Source organism: Belonocnema kinseyi, chromosome 5 (assembly GCF_010883055.1).
Source record: "Belonocnema kinseyi isolate 2016_QV_RU_SX_M_011 chromosome 5, B_treatae_v1, whole genome shotgun sequence".
Classification (NCBI taxonomy): Eukaryota; Metazoa; Arthropoda; class Insecta; order Hymenoptera; family Cynipidae; genus Belonocnema; species Belonocnema kinseyi.
Genome location: NC_046661.1, coordinates 32,659,946 through 32,672,496, shown reverse-complemented (window position 1 = coordinate 32,672,496; position 12,551 = coordinate 32,659,946). Strand labels below are relative to the sequence as shown.

The 12,551-nt window shown below is 32.8% G+C and overlaps 1 protein-coding gene across 5 annotated transcripts in view; it reads right to left on the bottom strand.

Moving 5' to 3' along the window:
• LOC117172689 (alkylated DNA repair protein alkB homolog 8) overlaps nucleotides 1-12,551 on the bottom strand; it is a 25,071-nt gene that overhangs the window by 6,466 nt on the left and 6,054 nt on the right. For 3 of the 5 annotated variants that reach the window (XM_033360828.1, XM_033360833.1, XM_033360831.1), the window contains exons 2-4: nucleotides 3,629-3,860; nucleotides 3,276-3,395; nucleotides 2,074-2,277 (exon numbers count right to left, since the gene is read on the bottom strand). In XM_033360828.1, coding sequence (XP_033216719.1) covers nucleotides 2,074-2,277; nucleotides 3,276-3,395; nucleotides 3,629-3,860 — 556 coding nt within the window. The remainder of the gene's footprint in view (nucleotides 1-2,073; nucleotides 2,278-3,275; nucleotides 3,396-3,628; nucleotides 3,861-12,551) is intronic. The other 2 variants (XM_033360829.1, XM_033360832.1) reach the window with 2 other exon arrangements.

The following is a 12,551-nucleotide window of genomic DNA, read 5'->3' as shown; positions in this document are numbered from 1 at the left end:
TTAAATAATATTAAATACACTTTCTCATTTATTAATCTTTTCATTGACTTATTACCAAATTATTTTCTCCATATACAATATACGTCATATATTTTTTATTAATTCTTCTGATCATGTATATGTTTTAAATATTTTTGTCATTGAGGTATTTAATATTATTAATTTTTTCATTAGCTACATTGATAATTTTAACAAAAAAATAATATAATATATATATATGACTTAAAAGGGGGCAAATAACCACCGCAGGGTCCCACTAGGAGCAACTGTCATCTGCAAATTACACTAGCTTACAGTAGAACCACATTAAACCATATATATGGTCACGTCTCACGACCGTGAGATCGATCGACGCAAAAAAGCACTCTTAGGGCCTTATTATGCCAGTAGATATAAGTCGTTCCCGCGTGAGTTGGACACTTGGATCGTATGTGCTCTAGATACTCAGTGTGTGCATGACACGCTCTGCACATATCGCTGAAAACTTCTTCACCTAAAATGCGGTCACGGAATATTAAGGTGGGAATGATATTCTGATCTGAGGAAAGAAAAAGTGGCAGGCACTCGAATTCATATTGACTAATGTTTTTAGCATCTATGTGCGAAATTTCATCCAGATAGAGATAAGCACAGTCATCGTTTCCGAAATACAAGTTACATTTTTTTACAAACAAACGAAAAGGATCTGAGTAGGCAGGCACGCGTTTTCATATTGTTTATCAACAAGGCTATTTTCTGTCATTTTTCCAGCCAGTATGAAATCAGTGCGACCTCAGTGTCGCTGACTGTCAGAAGCGCTATACGATACCTTGACGCTGGAAATACACACGTATTATTCAACATATACAAACGTACTATTCTACAGATATGGTCCTCCGAACTGTCGGCGAGGAAAAAAAGTATGTGAAACGAAAATGCTTGACGTCCCGGTAGTACTCGATTTTCGGAGAGCAGTCTCCGCCGCAAACTCGAGGCCTGATATCATTCTCCAAGACTTCGAGAAACGAACTATATTCGTGATCGAATTCTCGGCTCGAGCAGAAGACAACATCACTGCCAAGGAGAGGGAAAAGGAGGAAAGGCATCAAGGCCTTAACAGAGCGTTGCAACGACTGTATCCAATATTTTCGGTTAAAGTTTTTGTGATCGGTGCTTCACGTCAAGACATACGTGGATTTTGCCGAATTCTTGTTATTTCGTCGTGTCCTGTGGACATTCATCTCACGGTCTTGAGATGTGGCCATACGTGTGATTTACTGCGGTTCTGCTCAGAGCGGGTGCCATTTTCACAGATGCAAGTTGCTCCCAGTGGGACCCTGTGGTAATTCTTTAACTGTTTTTAGCCTTTCTTATTTCGGGGCTGACACCCTTATAGTTTTGGCAGGGTGTCCGTCCGTCCGTCCTTTGTACTTTTTTCCAAGGAGTGGAAGTGAGGGAATGGGAAAGTAAGCGGAGTATGACAGGGGAAGCTTGCGATGTGGAAACTTTAACAACTTTATCAAGTTTTTTCAAAGAAAAGTCATTTAAATCAAAATTAATAACTTTTTTTAAAATTAAAAACAAATTCCCATTTTTTCATAATATTTTTTTACACTATTTTTTCTAATGTATATGTATAAATCATAACCATTTTCTAAACTAAAGCGTGACGGAAAATTAAAAAATGTACTTTCTTATTATATTATTATCTCATATAGGTAAGAATATATAAATAATTGTCTAAAGGAAAATATTGTAGATTATAGGTTACCTACCACACATTATCAAATGGAAACAAAAATTTCACAAAAGTAGAAAAAATGACTGCATGATAAGCTCGAAATACAAATTAAAATATTAAAATTCATGAGTTAAAAGTTATAAATAATTTTGTTTTTCAGTTTCTAGATACATATATGAGAATTTGGTTCTCAAAATAAATGAATTTAAATTTGCAAATGACTCAAATTGAATGTTTCAAAATTAAAGCATTTCCAAATAAACAAAATAAAACTTCTGATGCTTAAAATTGTAATTCTATCAAATGAAAGCAAAAATATATCTCAAAATATATCAAATAATCTGACATATTACCTTGGCCCGGTAAATATCGATTTATGGTAATCTGATCATACTCATATCTTCCACAGCCTTGCTCCTTAAACAAATTTTGCAGAAATCGATAATTTTCTGGTATAGGAGCTACTGGGTCATCCACATCTACAGTATTCGTATCGTATCGAAATTTGTAACCGAAGTGCTTTACTTTTCTGTGTTTCAATTCTGATGATAAATCATCTATAAAAATAGCATTTTTTAATTTCTTTTAAACCCTCAAAAATGGTAATAACTTGTATATTTTAAAGTAATGCATTAAAATTACGAGAAGATTTTACAATAATAACAATGACAAAGATAAAACTTAAAATAAATCCCATAGACTGAGATAGACAAGGAAATCTTAGAACTTCATCAATGTCGAACAGTTGCAATAGATGTACAAGCGAATCATTGGATTTACTGAGGAATTTATCGCAATTAAGACAGCATGCTGGATTTTATAAAGAATTTATAGGCATTCACAACAAACGAATGCATGTCAAAATACGATCATGATTGTTGAATTATACGGAATTCATCCAATGAAACTTGAAAAATCAACTTTAAAAACTCGATAATTAATAAGCAATTGTTTAATTGCAACTCTTGAAACTACTCAAAATGAAGAAATGAATGAAAAGACATTCAATATTATCAATATTGTGAAAAATAAAAACAAAATATTCACAAAATGTACTATCATGTTTTGAAAGTGTTAAACAAAATAGAGAATCTACTTCAATCAAAGATTTTAAACTTTAAACGTTTCTTAAAATACCGGCCTTAAAATGTATTTTTGTGAAATCGTTTTTAATTGAAAACGTTTTAATTGTGAATAATTTGAAAATAAATTATTGTTTTTTATTATTACGGAATATTCCGTAAGGTTCGTTCGTAAGCTCATTAAGGGCTAACGTTACGGAAAATTCGCCCTAGCGCTATGCTTGACAGTTTAATTTTACCAAAAATTCCGTAGTATTAGTCAGTGCCTTGGACTATTGTATTATTGAATGCTTTTCTTCAATCAGAAAAAAGAAATGTTTCGTTGTGAATCTTTAGGATTTAGATTACAAATTTATAGTTCTTCAAAAACTAAAAAAACAATAATTTAATAGCGGTATTTAAAAATAAAGCTGTTTTTGAGCCATTAAAGCACTGAATTATATAAAACTTTCATTATTATTTTCTTTTCTTACCATCTTCTTCCCAATCAATATTTTCTAACAAAAGCTTTTCTTGATCATCGGTCAGAAAATTTTCTATCAATCTGAGTCCAGTAACTGTATTTTCAGAAAAAACATTTTCTATTTCAGGAGCTAAGTTTAAGAACATAAATGTTTTCATTATATATGAAGTATCAACATTATACTTATAAGGTGAAACTATTAAAGAATATTATTTAAAAAAGAAAACAATCTAAAACTCTCGTATTTTGAATTTTTCAAAATAACGAAAACAATTTGTCAAATTGAATAAATGGTTTAATTTAGAATAACACTTCAGGAATTGCCTTTTTTATAAACTAAAAATTATATTGAATTATTCTTACCCGATGTTGTAAAAGACAGATAGAGCGGAGTTTTTTCTCTAGGAAGTTTGACGTGTCCGTGAATTTCGTCGTAAACTCTTTTCGCATCAGTTTCATTAAAAAATTCAACGAAAGAATATGATTTTCCCGGAGGCATTACTAAATAATATTTAGACACTACAGGATCCAAAGTTTGCTTCAAAGTTTCCTCAGAAAGTCCGGTTACTAACCCAGCATTACAGATTAGTACATACTGAAAAACATAATTTAGCATAGAAAAAACTAAGTTACTTTTTATAGTTATAATAAATGAACAGTTTTCAATTTTTGAAATGTTAAATCGATATTTTGTCCCGCAACTCGGATTTTTTTAATGAGAAACAAATCTTAGGTGTATCAGAAGATTGGTGTTTTCCTGTGCATGTTACTCGTAAAACAACCCTACACAAAAATTGAAGTAGGTGAAACTCTGTGCAAGGCAGAAAAAATAAGTATTCTATCACAAATAGTCTAGGTTCTAGGACTTACAATGAATAGAAAAAACATTTTTTCGAAAACAATCTATAGATTAATTAACTGACTTCATTTACCTGTAATTTAAAACAAAATAATATATCCTAACTGTAATGGATCGCGACTAAAGTTATCATTATATGAAAACTTTAGCCCCCGTTTTGGCCTATTTTTTCTCGTTGCTCGAAACAAGACCTTCTGTTTCTTTGAAATCTAATTCCGATTCAATAAAGAAGTGTTATTATAGTATTATCTCGAAAGTGCCTTCGTTACGTAAGCTTAATTATTTTAAAGCCAGTCTAAGCTTCGTATCAGGAAAGGGCCAAGAAACAATTGTCCGTCCTCGGACACGATACGTCCAGTCAATTAAAATATTTTAAATCTTACGGATACTATTTATCACAAAGGTGGCCTTAATTATCGACAATTTCAATCATGCCACTCTTTAGAGACCATACGCGCATGTTAGCTGATTCCCATACACCTTCATAATTTCTTTGAGTTACTTGGAAAGCAGGTATATCGGCAACGATATATCTATTATTTCTTAATATTTTAGTGATGACGTAAGGACCTTTAAACTTTGGTTTTAGTTTAGCAGAAATGCCCTTCGTAGAATAAAAGTTTCTAATCATTACGTAATCACCTAATTCGGATTAATACCCTTCTTTCCGTTTCTTGTCCGCATACATTTTATTATAATTTTGATTCTTTTCTATCTTTTGAATAGCCTGTGCCCGCAACTCTTCTAAGTCTCTCGCTTTAATATTTATTTCACATTCAAGGAACTCTTTTACTTCGTCATTTATTTTTCCCCTCTGATCTATACCAAATAAAAATTTGCTTGGACTTTCTCCTGTCGCCTTTTGTGTTACATTGTTCATCGTAAACTCAATCTCGTTGATCACCTTCGGCCACATTTTCCCGCAACCGTGATCATTAAGTTTACTCAACATAGGCGCAAGGGCACGGTTGACTCGCTCTACCTGACCATTTGCTTTTGGTGGCCCGGTAGCCACTTTGACATGCTGAAGACCATACTCTTTTACAAAATTTTCAAATTCTTCAGAGGTAAAGCAGGTACCTCTATCTGATACCAAAATTTTAGGTTTACTCTAAGCAGCAAAGTATTGTTTCAGATTTGCTATCAAATGGTTTACTCCCTTTTAGGATCATTTGCAGCAACCCCTCGACTTTACCTGACATGGGAGCAAACGCGATACACTTGAAACAACCCTTTACATGCTCCCCTATTTTCCTTCTCAATTCAGGAAACCAGTAATTCTTACAAACAGTTTGATATGCTTTTTCAGCCCCTGTATGCCCTAGTTCGTCGTGATATTTAAACAATAAACTTTTCTCCATACTATCTGGTACATAGAATAAAAGTAAATCATCCTTCTTCCGATAAACCACACCGTTTCTAGCCTCATATAGTACATCTTATCTTCTGATTTCTCAAGTCTCTTCATAATTTCAACAATTCTTCGATCCGTAGTCAGCCCATCAACGTGAGACATGCGCCTCCCCTCCCGATGTTCAGCAGTATAGACGTAAGCGAGTTGCAATCTCTACCTCTGACGTACGTTTCGAAAATTAAAAAAACGGATGAAAATTCAGATCTTTCTTTTTTTACATAAGGACAGCCCCAAAGCCAATAGAGCTTGCGTCACAATGCAGTTCTGCTTCATCATAAGATCTGAAAAGTGACAAGTTTGGTGCCTCTACTAGCTTGGCCTTCAAATTTTCAAAAGCTGATATTTCTTTTTTCCGCGAACCTGAATTCTACTTCCTTTTTCAACAAAGCGTACAATGGGTTTGCTACAATTTATAATTTCTCTCTGTACTTTCTAAAAAATGATGCGACCCCTAGAAAGGATTTTTCCCCCTGTAGATTTATTGGAGGAGGAAAATTCAAAATTGCTTCAATTCCTTTCTTAGTTGGTCCAATTCTTGTTCATTTATCTCATTCCCAAAGAATTCTATAGTAGTATATAAAAACTTGCATTTATCCATTCTTAGTTCCAATCTATTTTCAACCAACAATCGGAACAGTTTTTCCAGAACCCCTAAATGATGTTCAAGGGTAGAAGACGCCACAATGATCTCATCCATGTACACAATAATATCACCTGATCTAATTAACTCCTTCAAAGCTGTGTTAATAGATTTCTGGAATGTACTTGGTGCCGTCTTCAATCAAAAAGGCATACACGTAAATATTCGTATTGACCAAATGGAGTTACGAACAACATATATTTTTTAGACTCTTCTGCAATTTTTACGTGGTAAAATCCACCTTTAAGATCTAGCAAAATAAAATACTTTTTGCAACTCATTAAATAAATTTGGTCTTCGATTAGAGGGAGTGAATAATGATCTCTGACAATGTATTTATTCAGAGTCCTCATATCCACACACATCCTGGGTTCCCCATTTTTTCCGGGTAAGAACAATCGGAGAGGCATACTCAGAATCACTCTCTTGCACATATCCTTGCCCACACAATTTATCTAAAATTGTCCTTACATCCCCTTTTTCAGAATAGGATAAACGAGGAGAAAAGTGAAATGGTTGGTGACCTCTTAAAGAGAGCTTTAATTCGACCTTAGTTTTCGGTTCCTTAGGTGCCCTCTGATTCTAAATTCTTGCATGGAAATACATTTTTTAATTGATTCTGAAAATTCAACTCTAATTCTGTATTAACATCAATATTAATCTCTTCCACGCTTATCCCCTCTACGTCAATATTAAGAATATCGTTTGTTTTTTCATTGCAAGACTCTCCCCTCCCCCCCCCCACCATTTTCAGTCTAAAATTATTTAGAATATTTGAAAAAACAGGACAGGTGATATCATCGTCTCGTCATCAACAACAAAAAACTGTATGTCTCTAGTTAATCCTGGCATGCGAGCTCTACCCTTCAATACTCCCAATATTTTTACTTTAGATTTATTAATTCCAAAATAATTCTCCCCACCATTATCTATATTATTAACTAATTGCGGATTTACATATTTTCTTTTAATCAGACTTACTGCTCTACCTTTATCTAAAAGTACGCGAAGGGTTAGATTATGAACTTCACCATGACCTTCCACCTCGATATCAACAATTTCATGAAAATTATCTTTGTCCGCCACTAGATCGATGTTCGCCACCTCCTGATATGATCTTCTCTTTCTTTTAGGACACTGCTTGATCATGTGGTCCTCCGCTCCACACTCATAAATAGGTCCCCTCTTTCTAGGCCCTTTGTCACATTTTGTGGCTATGTGACCTAGCTTGCCACAATTGTAGCACTTGACACTTTTCATTTTTATCACTCCCCTCTTATCAGCACCTCCCTTCTCTATTGCGTTCGAATTTTCTCCCTTTTCCCCCACCTTCACGGATTTCGAACTAGTATCACTCGCGTTGCTTCGATTTTGTAGTGAAATCTTCTCAAATGCTGACAGCAACGCCTCGAAGGACTGGAACTGGTGAATCCGTGCTTGATCTCGTAGCAAAACATCTGGTATACCATCTATGAAGTAATCCACTGTTTCCTTCTCATCAATTGGAACCTTGTTAGAAAGGATGGTCTTATCGTGAATATACTCACTAAAAGACTCCCCTCTCTTCCAGACCCTTTCTTCAAATTTCTTCCGTAGGAGAACTTTATTCGGGCGTCGCAAAAACATTTTTTTTATCTCCGTGAGCAACTCATCAACTGCCATTTCAATATGTTCCGGTTTTAAGTGAAACCATGATAGGGCCTTTCCTTTTAGTCTTGAACTGATCAAAATTCTTGTGATATCATCCTCGAACTCATAGACTGTTCATAGCAGACGCACTTATCTCTCCCATCCATCTAAGTTCCCCTCAGAACCCTCGATACCGTCGTGATACCGTCTCATTCACGTCGATTTCTCGACTCACGCTTTCTAGCTGCTTCTAAATTACTCCTCGTTGAGCAGAAACTTCTTCTATGACTCGTCGACGTTCTTCATCCTGAGCACTTATTACTTTTTGACTTCTCAGCTCCTCGATTTTCTTCTTAGCGGCTGCCAATTCCTCTAATAACATTTCATTGTACCTCCTAATTAATTCAATTTCATCCTGTTCGCCATTTTTGTTTTTTTCACTTTCATGAATGGAATCGTCCGCCTGATCCCCTTCATAGTCGCGCATCCAAACTCCTTCGGGATCCTTCTCTAAGAGTCGTTCTATGAGTGTTGTCTTATTCTCCGTTGTAATTCATCCTAGAGAACTTAGAACCCTTTTCAACTCGATCACCATACAACGTCACCAAAAAAAAAACACACTTTTACCACAGCAAAACACTGACAATATAGGCTACAAATCAATTATAAATTCCTTGATTTAAAAAGGACGCCCTTTTCAGATACGCGTCGCGAACCGTCAAACTTTCGAAATTCGAACCGAATCCCACTTCTGAATACTGTAAGCTTAATTATTTTAAAGAAAGTCTAAGCTTCGCATCAGGAAAGGACCAAGAAACACTAGACTCATTTTAAAATAACCGGGTAATAATTTATTAACGAATAAATAATAAATATGTATCATTGGTCAGTACCGATATCAGCATGATTACAAACTGCCTGCCTTCTTCCACGTCACAACCTCACTCATCCTTCTCCCCACACTAGGGTTTCTTATCAGTCACACATACACATATCCATATCTGTTAACGATATTTTGATATACACATACCATAAACTTACACAGTTATAAAACCATAAATCTTACAGTTATATATATTCTTTTCGAAGTAGGACCATTAAATTTAAAGTGACAATGTGTTTTTGTTTAGTAGAACGTGGTTCGAAATATTATTTAGTAAAAATTTAGAAAAAGATCTATCGTAGTTTCGATTAGTTTTTAAATAAAATTTGATGTCTTAAACTATTTTATTATAAAAGATCTGATTTTTAGTGTCGTTATTGTTAGGAAAATATATTTAATTGTTTAAAAATATAATATAAATCTATATTATATAAACTTGTGATAAGACTTCTAAGAGAATTTTCCACGACCTGATCATTCCCAGTCGGATTAAGCTGAAGCAATATGACAATTTTAAACCAAAAAATAGGAAAACGGCATTTTTAGTTTTTGCTACAAAAAATTGTAAAACTGTAAATATGTCGCGATATATTACTTCAAAAGATAAAAACTATGTATATTGAATACTCGAATGCATTACATTTTTTATGCTTTAGGACTAACCGCCCCCCCCCCCCTTTTTAAATGTTCTCGGCGAAAGTAATTTCTTTTTTTAACGCTTAATATTAACCTAGGCCTCTAAAATTAACATGGAATTTAAAGTTGCAAAAGCTAAGTTAAAAAAATGGGAAGAACAACTCCCAATTCCTTGCCCGGAAAATACCCCCGAAATATCCAAAATAGCAGTTTTATGTCAAATTTATGTCAAAAGTGAATTTTATCCAACTTTTTTTTGGCATAAATGATTATTATTATTAGGTAAAAATCAACTTGACAAGTATTTTTTAATCTGTTTTTAATTGCTTAATTTTAATTTTGTTTAAAAAAAACTTTTTTCCATAGACCGAATCTATTTCAAATCAGGCAGTTGCTACATTTGAAGACGCAGAATCTCTCAGGAACCAAACACGTTTTTTTTAGAGGAAACTGGGCGATACGTAATTTTCCGATTTGAATAAAAAAATTATGTAAGAACTTTTTCTTTAAACCTCCATAACTTTGGACTTTATTGAGATATGTATAGTTTTCTTTTTGATTCTAAAAGCGTTTATTGTCTTCTTTTGAAATTCACCACACTTTTATTGTCATTTTTTTATTTCCAATTTCATAAGGAAGACATTTTCTGAGTTTGTATGCAGGCTAACTAAATTTTGTGGTCAGGAGATTTTTTTAAATCTAATTTTCTAATTTTTATCACAAACGAACGCAGATACGAAAGAACTTTAAGATAAAAGTTTGCTTGTCTACAAAGTTTCTATAAAAAATATCTCTTGCTCTTTTGCGTTTAGACCGCATAAAGCTGACAGGATGTCTTCCTTCTATTAGCAGAAACTTTTTTAAATATTGAGCAGAATCAAAACGGTGGGGTTTTTCAGAAAACCTTTTTTTTAACAAGTTTTGAGAACATAAAAATAGTTTCTGGGAAACGCGAAATTTCTTATTCTTTCCGACATTAATGAAAAATTTCTGCTAATAAATTATATATTGTACGTATTGTACGTGCTTTATGTGGGCCATGCCTTTTTTAAGGCCAGAATTTTTTTTCTAAAATTATCCCTTTTTAATTTTTCTTGCAAACTGTGCAATATATCACAAAAGAGTAACAGGTAATTTTCATATACATTTTTAGACGTACAAACTTTTCTCTCAGCATTTTTTTTTTGCATCTATCGTTGTTTGCGAGAAAAATAAAAAAATTCCATTTTATGAAATAAAATTCTACTGGCCACAAAAGTTATTTAGCACAAAATATCTTCCTTATAAAACTATAAATTGAACAGAAATTTAGCAAAAACTATAAGTTTAATATGTAATATAATATTGCTTATTAAACATCAAGATTTGATTCTGATGTATACGCATGCCATAAAAATGGTTCATTAAGGTAAAAAGTATGAATAAAGAGGCGAGAATTTTGTTTTCAAGTTAAAAATTAATTTTTTGTGCGCACACATTAATTAATTAAAAGATTCCAATTAAACTTCGTCATAAAATATAGTATCCTTGATGCAATGTTATACTAATAAAAATAAACAGTCTTTGTCAGTTTTCCCAGGCAATTAAGATTATCGATTGTAAATCATTATCACTTGTGTCTATCACTTGTGTCTATGTTCTGAAACATCTCCTATCTGCCATAAATGCTAATGATGAAAAAGGATTATATAGAGTATAGAAACCATAATAAACTGTTTCTTCATGTTACCTACAAAAATAAAGGCAGTAAATTGTAGATTTCCACTTTTTAAATTAAGTAAACTCAAAGGCCAACGCCAGAAATCAAAAGTTCAGCACACCAAATATTCAATTATAAGTCTAGTTTTATCCTAATCCAGAACAATCCTTAAATGGATCTAAATTAGAATGGCCCTCATTCTAAACAAAAGTGTTTTTAGAATACATTGGACCTTTTTTTAATTTTCATGCATATTGCCCCCAAATTTTTTGAATCGTCTTCCTAAAAAATAATTTTTTAAAAATTATATTTAGAATCGTCAATGTTAGATGGATCGAGTTGAAACTCAACATTTGTTTTGACAATTCCGAATAGAATACGAAAAAGAACTTATTTTTTAATATCACCCCCATACGTCTATTTTATAGGGTCACCAAAATAACCCCATAAGTGAAAAGTTAAGCGAGTAACAAGCGAGTTTTTGATAATTATAGTTTTTTGCTCTTTTAAAAACACAAATTGTTTCTAAAATATATAATACTACTTTATACTGATAACTAGAAGTTTACATAAATTGTTCAAACAATTTATTATTGTTCTTAGCAATTGTCTTTTAGAGTAGATTAAAAAATTCGCGGCTATACGAATTTTTCCACTCTTTTCAACTTTTGAATTTGAGTAAGAGAATAATCAACTCAAAATAAACCCTCGAAGAAAACGAGGGTGAAAAACACTGTAAGATCACTTACATTTGCCAAATAGTATTAGTGAATAAAACATTTTTGTCATTAATAGATTTTGATATTTTAATTATTCTTGTCCCAAAATGAAAATAGTTTCAATAGTACTAACAATTCCACTTTTTGTCTAATTTTAAATTAAAATAAAGTAACCATTAATTCAAATTAATAAACATAATTGTTTAGTCAATTCATTATTATTTTAATACTATTATCTTTGAATAATGCCAGAAATTTGCGGTTTTCTCTTGAATATTAACAATTTTGTTCACTGTTCACTCTAGGAAGTAATAACTAATGCAAATTACCAAACATAATTGTTTAAAAATGTTGTTATTGATTATAACTATCTTCTCCTAGATAATTATAAAGCCGTGGTCTTTTCTGAAGTTTTAAACTTTGATTTTTCCTTTTAGTTATGAACAAATAATTAGTAGACAATCGAGGAAAATATAGGGAGTCTATATTTCTAATTAGACTCAATGTATGTGCATAAGAATGAAAACAAGCGAAAACATTTAAAGGGGGGGGGGGTGAAAAACGTGAAGTAATATTATAGGTGGGAGTCTCGTCAATTCGTGACTGAGCGTGATTTCATATGTGAAAGCTCCCTTTGTGATGGGAGAGAAACAAAATTTTTTGTAACCACGATGGAAGGAGAATAAATTAACGTAAAACAAGTTGATTTTACGAGGGTGGATCAAATATAAACCGGAATTTTACAAATACTTTTCTTAGCCAATCGCAAGCACTCTCACAGTGTAGGTTCTTGTAATGTAGTGTATT